The sequence below is a fragment of the Haliotis cracherodii genome, unplaced genomic scaffold, assembly GCF_022045235.1.
Source record: "Haliotis cracherodii isolate W230 unplaced genomic scaffold, xgHalCrac1.p SCAF_7, whole genome shotgun sequence".
In the NCBI taxonomy this organism is placed as follows: Eukaryota; Metazoa; Mollusca; class Gastropoda; order Lepetellida; family Haliotidae; genus Haliotis; species Haliotis cracherodii.
Window position 1 is genome coordinate 43079287 of NW_027266330.1, and position 15209 is coordinate 43094495.

Genomic DNA, 15209 nt, shown 5'->3' on the forward strand with positions numbered 1-15209 from the left:
TTGTATACTAAGACTGATACTTTGAGGTTAGCTTGTGGAAAAGTCAAGTTGCTGATGTATTTTCAGTGATGAGTGTCAGACATCTAATTCATCCACATACACAATATGATATTCTTCCTGAGGACGTATCCTTTCGAAGATGTAAAAGTCATGCACATGACAAAAAGTTCATGTCGGTGTATGTATTTTCAGTGCCTTGTGATTTTTAATGGAATTCATTATGTGGCGGACATCTAAGACTGCATCCATGCACCAAATTTGTTTTGTATACTGAGACTGATACTTTCTGGTTAGCTTGTGGAAAGGTCAGGTTGCTGAGACATCTAAGAAATCTTCCACATACACAATATGATATTCTTCCCGAGGATGTAAAAGTCATGCACATGACAAAAAGTTCAAGTCGCTTTATGTATTTTCAGTGCCTTTTGAATTTTTAATGGAATTCATTGTGTGTCGGACATCTAAGACTGCATCCATGCACCAAATTTGTTTTGTATACTGAGACTGATAATTTAAGGTTAGTTTGTGTAGTGATGTCATGGGAGAAATGACGTATGTTGCCATGGGGAGTATATTGGCGTGTCTTGTGAAAGGAGAATGTTTGTAAACAAATGGTGGAAAATGGTAAATGGGAATAGTTACTAGTATTGTTTATGCGGAGCTGACCATAAACCGATTTAGCTAAATAATGCTAAATCATATTATGTTCAGACTACCTCCGATGAAAAGATTAACAAACAATGATGTTTTGTGGGATATAATGGGCAGAGTGTGGATGAGGCAGTCGGGGGGATAAGCAAGGTCCTACCGCGGACTAGAAATCGCATACAGCCCCTATCGCGGGTCAAGTTGTCCCTCCACCGTGCTTGGCAGACAGGACCCACAGCAAAGATACTATCACTCCCCCCGCGGAAACAGCGGGCAGAAGAATTTGGGCTCCCACTGTAATTAGCAGGCAGCCAGAGTATCATACACACACCAGCATGGTGTTAAACCAAATCCCCCGACTGCACCATGCCAAACAGCGGGGTGCAAAATGTATAAATACACTATGCACACCGCTGACATCCACACATTATATTATATTTGCATTAAATTATGATGTGGAAGGGAGATGGGGAGTGGATAAGAGACTGGGAAGGAAAAGAAAATTATGCGCCTCCCCCCAAAGTGAAGTTATACATACTTACCCGAACAGTACCTTTACTCATCACTAAACAATGTCCTGCGTACATTTGATTTAAAATGGGCCATGCCCGACCGGTTTAAATGAACTCCCCGAGGAGTATAAAATGGAGCATCATGTTTGATCTGAGGGTGGGTACACCTTAGACCCCCCTCTTCCCTGATCACTCCCGCAATCCGCCTATTAATCAATTTTCTTTTCAGTTCAATCCTTTTAACATTGCTGGCTCCTCGCCAGGTTTGTCGAGGCAACATGTCAGACCATACCAATTTGGTATTCGGGAGTTTAAGTTGAGCGTATGTTATGTCCAGATACATGTTTTCATAAAGTTCCTTTGTCCCCTTTGTACACAGATCATTTGATCCAAGGTGGATAACCAGAAGCTTCGGCTGGGGATGGCGGGCAACAAGTGTATCCACTGCCTTGCGGAATTCCCCCCACTTCATTCCGCCCTTTGCATGCCAGCGGGTACCCGTCAGTAGGGAGTCCGATGTAGTGGCCAGATGGTCGTGGAATCGGACCATATTACTGGACCCGATACACCATACATCTGAAACTTAAAACACACTAGCAGCATCTTTGTTATAATAACATCTGCTTTATCTTTACCTATTAATTTATTGGTGGTATTTATTTATTTGTTTGTTTGTTTGTTTGTTTGTTTGTTTGTTTGTTTCATTTTATTTTATTTTATTTTATTTTATTTTATTTTATTTTATTTTATTTTATTTATTTATTTATTTTTTATTTTATTTTATTTATTTATTTATTTATTTTTTTTATTCTGTATATTATTAGAGTTAGTGAAAAAGTATGTATTATCCCGTTACCCCCGTGGAACCGCAACAGGCAGGAACGGCTGGTGAGTCTGTGTTTGTTTCTGCTAGGTATACTGTTAAGTGGTGAGTTGAGTAATGCGGATATATTTGCTGTAACAGTTTGATTTCCAACGCCCATATTTCTGAATCTGCTTGGAACTAACCCCATTAATTGCTGCTGTGGTAGCCGCTCCAATGCGAAAAGAGTGTGACGAAAACAAATGAAGATTGAGGTGTGGTAAAGAAAATGACAGGGCCTTTCTTAACATTGACTGAAATTGGAATCTATTTAAAGGACGTCCATCAAAATGGACGAACACATGACCGTGCACTGGTGGTCTGATGGATAGAAACTGTTGCATTGCTCTGACAGGACACAGTCTAGAGTGAAGGATAGCTGTTATTTGTATTTGCACACCTCTGCCGCCCTGATCCGTTTTGGATGAGCGTAAACATATCGTTATGTGACTTATATCTGCTGCCACATGAATATCAGACAAAAGACACGCCTTATGCGAGAAATCCTTGGCTGACCCTGCCACCAGCTCGCTGATTCTAAAGAATCCAAAAAATGCAAGCAGGTATGCAGCTGTGAAAAGAGACGTTTCGTAAACTGAAGCACAAACTACCGGTAATGCTGTGACAATAACAGACAATAAGTCAACTGTAATTGGGAGTCGAGTGTCAGCCTTCTGTTTCTGTCTGACAAATCCAATCAAGGCTTTCTGAATAAGAAAATGGGATGTTAGGTCATGCATACCATGTAACTTTTGCCATGTTGTTAATGCTGATATATACGACTTTGCCGTGCGAGGAGATTTTCCTGTTAAGGAGAGATGAGCGATAAAATGCATAAGGTGATCAACCGGGGCGGGCCAAATGTGTGGCAGGCTGAAAGAGATGCGGAAAACATTAAATGACTTTAGTGCAGACTCATACAGGTTCCATGTGTTGAGTGCTAGAGAAGACTGCACTAGACGTTGCACCTCTGTCGTCAGATCTGCCATATGTCCTGTGGTATGTGTGCTGGTATCTCGTCTGCCTGCGGTGCTGCTTCTTTGAACCTGGACCACTGAAATCTCGAAAGTGCATCAGCTATAACGTTTGCATGCGTTGGAATATACGATGCTTTGAACAAGATATCATGTTGTAAACAGAGGAGTATCAGGCGCCTAAGCAACGACATAACTCGTGGTGGTTTTGCTGTTTGTTTATTGATAATTGCTACCACTGCTTGGTTGTCACAAACAAACAACACTCGCTTATTTCGTAGATGTCTGCCCCACAGTCTTACTGCCAATACAATTGGAAAAAGCTCTAGCATAGTGATGTCTTTAGTCCATCCATTCTGCACCCACTCGTTAGGCCATCTGCCATTGGCCCATCTGCCCATGAAAAAGGCTCCGAAACCATGGTTACCTGACGCGTCGGTAAACAAATGTGTATCCGATGAATTGATCCACTCTGAATCTATAAATTCAGTAGTGCCATTGTGGTTTTGAAGAAATTGCCGCCATAAATTGAGGTCCTCGCGTATGCCTTGTGTTATCCTTATTCTGTGGTGAGGTTTTGACCCTCCGCGCTGTGCGTCAATGAGGCGTCTTAAAAAGGCGCGACCAATCGGAATTGCCCTACATACAAAATTAAGTTTCCCAAACAAGGACTGCAAGTAGTGTAATGTTGTTTTCTTCTTAAAAGGTGATAAAAGAGTATCTATTTCCTGCGTAAGCGGCACTACCTTATCCCTCGGTATGCTAATTTGCGCTTTGACTGTGTCTATTGTGATACCCAGGAACGTCATGTTTGTTGTAGGTAGAACCGTTTTGTCCTTTGCGACGGGAACGCCCATGTTTTGTAATAACTCCAGAGAGGACTGGAGAGTTTGTTGACACTTATTAGAGGCTAGTGCTGCCAATGCAAAATCATCCAAATAATGTTGTATGTTATCATTTTTGGTGTATTTCCTGAGTACCCACTGCAAAAATGTGCTAAACTTTTCAAATGTTGCACATGATATGGAACAGCCAAATGGAAGACATTTGTCAAAGTAGAAATTATGTTTGAATTGTATGCCCAGAAATTTAAAGTCATCTGGTCGTATAGGTATGAGGCGAAATGCAGACTTTATATCAAATTTTGCCATGTATGCACCCTTGCCTAATCCTTGTATAGCGGATAGCACCTGGTCAAAGCTAGTGTACTTGACTGTTGACACCTCGTGTGATATGTAGTCGTTTACAGACTCTCCCTCAGGGTATGACAGATGGTGAATAAGTCTGAACGTTTGCTGAACTTGTTGATTATTGTGATTTGACTTCTTCGGAACGAGACCGATTGGAGAAACTATCATATCTTGAAATGGTGGTGCTGTAAATGGACCTGCAATTCTACCTAGATCAACTTCTTTTTGTAGCATTGTTGCCACCATGTTAGGATGTTGTTGTGCGGATTTTAAATTGTATGCCATTCTAGGACCCGGTGGACCCGTGTACTGTAGTGGAAAACCTCGAGAAAAACCTTCCGATAAAAACATAGCATCTGATGCGTAAAAGGGGGTGTAAATACTGAGCCAATGTGACAATACACGCATACTAATGGGTGTTGGCACTAGGCCTTGAGTTGGTATTGTTTGGGTTGGGTTTTGTTTGAGTACGGGGGGTTTTAACGCCCCCTTTTTGACGAAAGCATGTGTGTGGGCCGTGTGCAGTGCTGTCACATGTGATGCATTTGTGTGCATATCGGCAGAAAGACCTTGTACATCCGAATTTGTTAAAATCCCAGCAAAACTTTGGGGTGCTACCGGTATTTGCGCTATCCGCGTTGAGATTGCTGCGGTTGGTGGTAGTGGTGGTGTTTGTGACGCGCGCGTGTGCTGCTTGTTGATTTGGAAGCATATGTTGTAACCATAAATGGCCATCTATTGCCCACCAGGATCGGGACGGGTCACGTTGCATCCTTTGTCTGAAACTACGGTCATATTGCAACCATGAATCTCCGCCGAACCTAATAGCAGCTCCCCTGATTGTTTCGCTGTAGGTAAGCAGATCCTGTATCTTATCCGGGTGTTTTTCTATGTATACGCTCATGTAGACGTTAAACGCCGATGTCCATGCGCCAATGCCTAATGGACGCGTTTGTTGTTGTTTGGGTTTAAAAATAATCTGACCTGTGGCGTCGAGCGCCAATGTAAATGCCGACATCTCTTGGGGTGTCTGATTTTGGGCCGATATTAGTTGTTTTAGCTCAATGAATTCGCCGTTGTGTATTTTTTCCCGTAGTTGTTGGGAAACATGTGATCCGATGTGTTCCGCTCTGATGTTTAACTGTATAGACAGGGTGTATTTGTCGCGGGTATGCCAAACATGGTTGGATCGTTTATATTCATAGTTGTGAAAGGATTGGGTGTTTGTGTTTGCTGTTGGGACGGATGCGTGTTATGTGCGTTTTCGCGTGCTAATGTACTAATGTTTATGTGCCCTTCATTGTTTGAAGACCTGTCCCCAGTCGGCATCTGCGTGTCCCCGTTTGTGAGCGTGCTGTTAGCAAGCCTTGCCGTATTTGTAGGAAGCACTGTGTTAGCCGAGTTTGCATTATGCATAATATTGCTCGAATTGATAAAAACAAAATCACTATCAAACGTACCTGCAGTGTTCTGTGGTACTCCGCTGATCAGTCGTGAGCCAATTGGCGCATCCAAGTCTCTTCTATCCACATTTCTGCTAACCCCCGTCCTACTGGCTTTCGGACCCTTCACCAGTCGGTGGGTCAGCGCCGCTTTCCTTTTAGGAGGCATCCCAAACGAAGTAATGAGGTGAGGTGAAAACGCTATAGAGGTGAAACCGTAAGAGGTGAAATGCTAACCGCCGGACGCGTTGTGTTGTGTTGTTAGAATGACTTGACGGTTGGGGAGTAAAAGAAGTGACATCACGAGACCACGTGTAGTGACGTCATGGGAGAAATGACGTATGTTGCCATGGGGAGTATATTGGCGTGTCTTGTGAAAGGAGAATGTTTGTAAACAAATGGTGGAAAATGGTAAATGGGAATACTTACTAGTATTGTTTATGCGGAGCTGACCATAAACCGATTTAGCTAAATAATGCTAAATCATAATAAAAAGTATCGCAGAGCCGTGAATGCTCTGGACGGAGTTGACACCGCTCTTGTAGTAGCTGGCATGGGACTCGGTGTAGCCGGTGTCGGTTTACTATCAACTATAATCGCCGCGCCTATCGTGCTCGGCATGGAAATAACCGCCGGAGTCTCGGGACTGGCAGGAATAGCGATAAAATTCATTTCTCGTAGGTTACAAAAGAAAGCATTAAAACACGATAGTATTCGGATACTCGCCGAAGTAAAGTTGAACAGCATTGAGGATCATATTTCGACAGCAATGGCCGATTGTAAGATATCCGAGGATGAGTTTCGTTTAGTGCTGTCGGAACTCACCAAATACAACGTAATGAAGCAGGAGATTCGATCAAAATCTCGTAAGACCAATGGTATTAGCGAAGACGAGAAAAAAAAGTTCATAGAACAAGGGAGGCAACAAGCGCGTCAATTATTCCGTGCCAAAACCAAAGAACTGGTTGGAGATTAAAAATAAATTGCTTACTATCGTGTGATTACATTTAGACAAATGCTTACATAAATATATAATAATGGAGAAAACTATTAAATGGAGAGAATTACCACAAGGTTTTTATTATATCAGTGATGTCAAACCAACCAAATACGGTAATCAATTGTTTCTTATCAATTTACAAGAAGAGTGTAGTTATATAGTCTGGTCTCCTGGTAAAATGAACGAAGAACTTAATAAAAATGTTGAATATCGCTTTATCGATAAAAATAATGAAGAATATTTTTATTACCATTTAGGCTCATCTAAAGCAATGATTGGCCCCAGGTATTGGTGAGCTAGAGCTGAATCTCATGACTATCGTTGAATCGCATAATCATTTTGGCATAAAAAATTCCATCTGTCGTAGCAGTATAGGTATATGAATCCAGCTCCAGTGGAAGTGGTCCAGAACCCCCATTACCTATACTACTCAAGGTCTCAGCCGGTCGCTTTTCGCTTTCGTGCAACTCTTATCAGGCTGAGCCCCAAACACGCCTTTATTTATGTCTGACAAATTCATTTATACTTCCAACCTCTTTGCAATGCCAAAGTCTATCTGCCTATACATTTTTATTCCGTTCCGACTATTTTTGGTTTTTGCCGAAAAGACAGCTATCTGTTAAGCCGTTTTGGCTGTATTTTAGCCACCATTGTTGAGTGAATTAAGAAGTTTTTGGATCATTCTCGGATCTTTGCCATGGAAGTTTCTTGTCAATTAACGAGGTCTTAGCCGGTCATTTTTCACTTTCGCACAACTCTCATCGGCCATGTTGGGAGCCCCCAAACACCCCTTTCTTTAACTTCCAACCTCTTTGCTATGCTAAGGTCTACCTATCTAGACCCGTGAAGATTCTGGGGTAGAATACCCATGCTTGCCTTAAAAGGCGACTATGCTTGTCGTAAAAGGCGACTAACGGGATCGGCTGGTCAGACTCGCTGACTTAGTTGATGCATGTCATCGATCCCAATTGCGCTGATCGATGCTCATGATATAAATCACTTGATTGTCTGGTCAAGAATTGATTATTTTACAGACCGCCATCATATAGATGGAGTATTGCTGAGTGTGGCGTTAAACAACAAACCAATCCAAACCACAGACAAAAAGTTCAAGTCGCTTTATGTATTTTCAGTGCCTTGTGATTTTTAATGGAATTCATTGTGTATCGGACATCTAAGACTGCATCCATGCACCAAATTTGTTTTGTATACTGAGACTGATACTTTCTGGTTAGCTTGTGTAAAAGTCAAGTTGCTGAAGTATTTTCAGTGATGAGTATCAGACATCTAATTCATCCACATACACAATATGATATTCTTCCCGAGGACGTATCCTTTCGAAGATGTAAAAGTCATGCACATGACAAAAAGTTCATGTCGGTGTATGTATTTTCAGTGCCTTGTGATTTTTAATGGAATTCATCTGTGTCGGACATCTAAGACTGCATCCATGCACCAAATTTGTTTTGTATACTGAGACTGATACTTTCTGGTTAGCTTGTAGAAAAAACAAGTCGCTTTATGTATTTCCAGTGCCTTTTGATTTTTAATGGAATTCATTGTGTGTCGGACATCTAAGACTGGGTCCATGCACCAAATTTGTTTTGTATACTGAGACTGATACTTTCTGGTTAGCTTGTAGAAAAAACAAGTCGCTTTATGTATTTCCAGTGCCTTTTGATTTTTAATGGAATTCATTGTGTGTCGGACATCTAAGACTACATCCATGCACCAAATTTGTTTTGTATACTGAGACTGATACTTTCTGGTTAGCTTGTGGAAAAGTCAGGTTGCTGAGACATCTAAGAATTCTTCCAAATACACAATATGATATTCTTCCCGAGGATGTAAAAGTCATGCACATGACAAAAAGTTCAAGTCGCTTTATGCATTTTCAGTGCCTTGTGATTTTTAATGGAATTCATCTGTGTCGGACATCTAAGACTGCATCCATGCACAAAATTTGATTGTATACTAAGACTGATACTTTGTGGTTAGCTTGTATAAAAGTCAAGTCGCTGATGTATTTTTAGTGATGAGTGTCAGACATCTAATTCATCCACATCCACAATATGATATTCTTCCCAAGGACGTATCCTTCCGAATGCACATGACAAAAAGTTCAAGTCGCTTTATGTATTTTCAGTGCCTTTTGATTTTTAATGGAATTCATTGTGTATCAGACATCTAAGACTGCATTCATGCACCAAATTTGTTTTGTATACTGAGACTGATAATTTAAGGTTATTTTGTGGAAAAGTTGAAGTTGCTGATGTATTTTCAGTGATGAGTGTCAGACATAAATATGATAGTCCTGAGGATTGCTTCTTTCCGAAGATGTTAAAGTAATGCACATGACAAAAAGTTCAAGACGCTTTATGTATTTTCAGTGCCTTGTGATTTTTAATGGAATTTATTGTGTATCGGACATCTAAGATGCATCCATGCACCAAACTTGTTTTGTATACTGAGACTGATACTTTCTGGTTAGCTTGTGGAAATGTCAAGTCGCTTTTATGTATTTTCAGTGCCTTGTGATTTTTAATGGAATTCATTGTGTGTGGGACATCTAAGACTGCATCCATGCACCAAATTTGATTGTATACTGAGACTGATACTTTGAGGTTAGCTTGTATAAAAGTCAAGTTGCTGATGTATTTTTAGTGATGAGTGTCAGACATCTAATTCATCCACATGCACAATATGATATTCTTCCCAAGGACGTATCCTTTCGAATGCACATGACAAAAAGTTCAAGTCGCTTTATGTATTTTCAGTGCCTTTTGATTTTTAATGGAATTCATCTGTGTTGGACATCTAAGACTGCATCCTTGCACCAAATTTGTTTTCTATACTGAGACTGATAATTTAAGGTTAGCTTGTGGAAATGTCAAGTCGCTTTATGTATTTTCAGTGCCTTGTGATTTTTAATGGAATTTATTGTGTATCGGACATCTAAGACTGCATCCGTGCACCAAACTTGTTTTGTATACTGAGACTGATACTTTCTGGTTAGTTTGTGGAAATGTCAAGTCGCTTTTATGTATTTTCAGTGCCTTTTGATTTTTAATGGAAATAATCTGTGTCGGACATCTAAGACCGCATCCATGCACCAAATTTGTTTTCTATACTAAGACTGATACTTTCTGGATAGCTTGTTGAAATTTCAAGTCGCTTTATGTATTTTCAGTGCCTTTTGATTTTTAATGGAATTCATTGTGTATCAGACATCTAAGACTGCATTCATGCACCAAATTTGTTTTGTATACTGAGACTGATAATTTAAGGTTAGTTTGTGGAAAAGTTGAAGTTGCTGATGTATTTTCAGTGATGAGTGTCAGACATAAATATGATAGTCCTGAGGATTGCTTCTTTCCGAAGATGTTAAAGTCATGCACATGACAAAAAGTTCAAGACGCTTTATGTATTTTCAGTGCCTTGTGATTTTTAATGGAATTTATTGTGTATCGGACATCTAAGACTGCATCCATGCACCAAATTTGTTTTCTATACTAAGACTGATACTTTGTGGTTAGCTTGTTGAAAAGTCAAGTCGCTTTTATGTATTTTCAGTGCCTTGTGATTTTTAATGGAAATCATCTGTGTCGGACATCTAAGACTGCATCTATGCACCAAATTTGATTGTATACTGAGACTGATACTTTGAGGTTAGCTTGTATAAAAGTCAAGTTGCTGATGTATTTTTAGTGATGAGTGTCAGACATCTAATTCATCCACATGCACAATATGATATTCTTCCCAAGGACGTATCCTTTCGAATGCACATGACAAAAAGTTCAAGTCGCTTTATGTATTTTCAGTGCCTTTTGATTTTTAATGGAATTCATCTGTGTTGGACATCTAAGACTGCATCCTTGCACCAAATTTGTTTTCTATACTGAGACTGATAATTTAAGGTTAGCTTGTGGAAATGTCAAGTCGCTTTATGTATTTTCAGTGCCTTGTGATTTTTAATGGAATTTATTGTGTATCGGACATCTAAGACTGCATCCGTGCACCAAACTTGTTTTGTATACTGAGACTGATACTTTCTGGTTAGTTTGTGGAAATGTCAAGTCGCTTTTATGTATTTTCAGTGCCTTTTCATTTTTAATGGAAATAATCTGTGTCGGACATCTAAGACCGCATCCATGCACCAAATTTGTTTTCTATACTAAGACTGATACTTTCTGGATAGCTTGTTGAAAAGTCAAGTCGCTTTTATGTATTTTCAGTGCCTTGTGATTTTTAATGGAAATCATCTGTGTCGGACATCTAAGACTGCATCTATGCACCAAATTTGATTGTATACTGAGACTGATACTTTCTGGTTAGCTTGTGGAAATGTCAAGTAGCTTTATTTATTTTCAGTGCCTTTTGATTTTTAATGGAATTCATCTGTGTATCAGACATCTAAGACTGCATCCATGCACCAAATTTGTTTTGTATACTAACACTGATACTTTCTGGTTAGCTTGTGGAAATGTCAAGTCGATTTTATGTATTTTCAGTGCCTTGTGATTTTTAATGGAATTTATTGTGTATCGGACATCTAAGACTGCACCCATGCACCAAATTTGTTTTCTATACTAAGACTGATACTTTGTGGTTAGCTTGTGGAAATGTCAAGTCGATTTTATGTATTTTCAGTGCCTTGTGATTTTTAATGGAAATCATCTGTGTTGGACATCTAAGACTGCATCCATGCACCAAATTTGATTGTATGCTGAGACTGATACTTTGTGGTTAGCTTGTGGAAAAGTCAAGTCGCTTTTATCTATTTTCAGTGCCTTGTGATTTTTAATGGAATTCATTGTGTCAGACATCTAAGACTGCATCCATGCACCAAATTTGATTGTATACTGAGACTGATACTTTCTGGTTAGCTTGTGTAAAAGTCAAGTTGCTAAAGTATTTTCAGTGATGAGTGTCAGACATCTAATTCATCCACATACACAATATGATATTCTTCCCGAGGACGTATCCTTTCGAAGATGTAAAAGTCATGCACATGACAAAAAGTTCATGTCGGTGTATGTATTTTCAGTGCCTTGTGATTTTTAATGGAATTCATCTGTGTCGGACATCTAAGACTGCATCCATGCACCAAATTTGTTTTGTATACTGAGACTGATTCTTTCTGGTTAGCTTGTAGAAAAAACAAGTCGCTTTATGTATTTCCAGTGACTTTTGATTTTTAATGGAATTCATTGTGTGTCTGACATCTAAGTCTGCGTCCATATACCAAATTTGTTTTGTATACTGAGACTGATACTTTCTGGTTAGCTTGTGGAAAGGTCAAGTCGCTTTATGTATTTTCAGTGCCTTTTGATTTTTAATGGAATTCATTGTGTTTCGGACATCTAAGACTGTGTCCATGCACCAAATTTGTTTGGTATACTGAGACTGATACTTTCAGGTTAGCTTGTGGAAAAGTCAAGTTGTTGATGTATTTTCAGTGCCTTGTGATTTTTAATGGAATTCATTGTGTGTCGGACATCTAAGACTGCATCCATGCACCAAATTTGTTTTGTATACTGAGACTCATACTTTCTGGTTAGCTTGTGGAAAAGTCAAGTCGCTTTATGTATTTTCAGTGCCTTTTGATTTTTAATGGAATTCATTGTGTATCGGACATCTAAGACTGCATCCATGCACCAAATTTGTTTTGTATACTGAGACTGATACTTTCTGGTTAGCTTGAGTAGTATAGGTAATGATGGTTCTGGCTCACTTCCACTGGAGCTGGATTCATATACCTATACTGCTACTACAGGTAGCATTTTTTATGTGTAAATGATTATGCGATTTAATGATAGTCATGAGATTAAACTAAATTGACCACCACCTGGAGTCTATTATATAAATTTTTATAGGTAATGGGGGTTCTGGCTCACTTCCACTGGAGGTGGATTCATATACCTATACTGCTACTACAGGTAGCATTTTTTATGCGTAAATGACTATGCGATTCAACGATAGTCATGATTTGTATTAAACGAAACATCAATATTAATTAATAATGAATAAAATTTACTATAGCCCCCGAGGATATTGGAAAGGTATAGGAGCAATAAAAAAATTAGCCACCGCGGCTAAGGTATCTAAAGATGTGGCCAAGGATTGGTTAAAGAAACAAGCGTTGTGGCAAATATATTTACCGGCACCGCATTATATACCGAGGAAGAAGTTTGATATTTTTACGACGAATGAAGTTCATCAGGCTGACCTCTTGTTTCTTCCCCACGATAAGGTAAAACGCAAAACGTATAAATACGCTTTAACAGTAGTGGATGTGGCTAGTCGATACAAAGAGGCTGAGCCATTAACCTCGAAAGATTCAACAGAAGTAGCTAATGCACTGAGTCGCATATATAAACGCGGACCGCTAAAATGGCCTAAGCTATTTCAAGTAGATCCCGGTCGCGAGTTTATGGGATCGGTAACTAAACTCTTAACAAAGCACGACGTCAAAATCGTCCGTGGTGAAAGAGAGGCCCACCGCAGTCAAGCTATCGCCGAAAGATTTAACAGGACATTAGCGGAACGTTTGTTTGGCTATCAGTATGGGATCGAAATGAAATCCGAACGATTGAGATCAACCGAATGGGTGACACGATTATCAGCCGTTGTATCAGCGCTAAATAATGAAGTGACAAGATTAATAGGGAAGAAACCATCCGATGCGATTAAAATGAAATCCGTGACTTCCGAATCTTCAGCACCGAGGAGAGGCAAAGAACAAAAACTTCCGGATAGAGTAAGGGTAAGATATTTATACCAGGCAGGTGAACTCGAAGGAGGCCTACGTCGCGCAACCGATCCCATATGGTCCCTTAAGACGTATAACATTAGTCGATTGGTTACGAAAGAAGGAGAGCCTATTCTTTATTATCTTCAAGATGGACCGGGTAGGGCATTTGTACGAGAAGAGTTGTTCATAGTTCCCGACGGTACGGTATTACCACCATAACCATAAGCATAGGTAGTTACACCATCATTATCAATCCATCTCTTTGTATCTAAGGGGGATAATGATGTCTTGTTCATTCTTAATCCATATATCCTATGATCGTAACTTCTTAAAGAGTTCATCTCGTGTTTGAACGTTCTACCATTGAATAATGATTCTTTATACTGTTCGTGTTTGATATGTTTTTTTACCACATACTTCTTAACACCCTTGGCTTTTCTTATCTCTCCATTATCGGACTTTTTTATAGAATACATCTTAGGTCTTAATCCCACATACTCCGCTATAGGGGTCCCAGCACATTCATCCTTCATCTTACCTAATACCTTTTTATTTACAACGCTGTGCAGTGGATTATCTTTTGGGTAATCGCTCGTGTCGTACATATCTATTTTTTCTGCCATATCTTTATACACATCCTCGGTTTGTATTTCCATCAACAAAGAATCTGTGTCGGTATATAACACCTCGCATCTATCGCCGTATTGCTTCTTAAGTTCGTTGTAATAAAAGTCATACATTAAGTGTTTTGACAAGTCGAGAATACTCATACCGACGTACACCGGTCTGTTGAATTTTATATTACTTTTCTGCATATGCAACGCGGCTAAGTCGTTATCGAATATCTTGCTTCTGTTAAAAGCCGGACTGGCTATAAGTTTCCTGAGTCTTTCTTCCTCATTAGATCTGACTAATTTAACATCAACACGCTTCCTTAGATTCTCCATAGTTTTACCGAATACCGAGTTATTCATGAGCTTATATAGATTCTTTTCGAAATCGCTGGTAGCTATCTTTCTTAAATCTGTGTTCAGCCTTATATAGGGCTCCATCCAAGGACTTTGATCGAACTTAAGAACTCTGTGTATTTTCTTTAGTTTCATACCTAACGATAGATACAACTGGAGATTTCTGTAGTGAACTATATATTTTGTCTTATCCATCAAATTTGGTACGAGTTTTTCTACGTTAGCTAACCTATTATTACCCATCAATGAACGTTGATATTCCGACATCCAGTCTTTGTTAACCATTAATCTTTCGGGAGCTAGCGGATAACTGTTATGATCTTTATGTAACGAACTTGGATATTCTAGGTCAACTTCTAGTATGTACCCTTTATTCTCATCATTATTATTGATATCATTGACCCATTCAAAACCACCCGTGGGTAAAGGTTGACTCATAGCCCATCCGTACAAATTGTTAGCGTCGAGATATAATATATGCGTGTCGGGTTTACTCGGATCGTATCCTTCCACTAATTTATTATTAGCCTTGGAATACCTTTTCGCTGCCATCAATATACCACCTCTTAATCCTTTCTCAATAAACAAGTGCATATCGTAATCTGTGAGTAGTTTTAGTTCTACGCCGGTCTTCTTCAACAATGCATCCCACGATAGTCCGGGACTGGAATAGTACCATGCCGGGTCCAAGCCGTATTGTTTTAAACACGTCTTTCTAAATATCTCGAATATATCGGCGAGTAACAGTACATCGGTTTTTAAGTACAGATCGTGATAATCGCCTAAATTCTTACAACCTAATTTATCCCAGACCGTCAGAGCGTGTTCATAATCGGCATCTGTTATTCTAGATTCTGTT

General features: G+C 39.5%; 1 protein-coding gene across 1 annotated transcript; it reads right to left on the reverse strand.

Annotated features, from left to right (window-relative positions):
- Nucleotides 1-2998: 2998 nt before the first annotated feature.
- Nucleotides 2999-5797, reverse strand: LOC139447446 (uncharacterized). Its single transcript, XM_071228794.1, has 2 exons — nt 5647-5797; nt 2999-3474 (listed from the first exon to the last, which is right to left on the reverse strand). The coding sequence occupies exons 1-2, from the start codon at nt 5795-5797 to the stop codon at nt 2999-3001; spliced, it is 627 nt and encodes a 208-aa protein (XP_071084895.1).
- Nucleotides 5798-15209: the final 9412 nt, after the last annotated feature.

Excerpts from the sequence above, each read along its gene's own strand:
- LOC139447446 (XM_071228794.1), bottom strand. The coding sequence starts at position 5,797 with ATGCCTCCTAAAAGGAAAGCGGCGCTGACCCACCGACTGGTGAAGGGT. Across the intron at positions 3,475-5,646 it reads AGTACCACAGAACACTGCAG|ATTCAGAGTGGATCAATTCA; the intron begins GTACGTTTGATA and ends CTGAATTTATAG.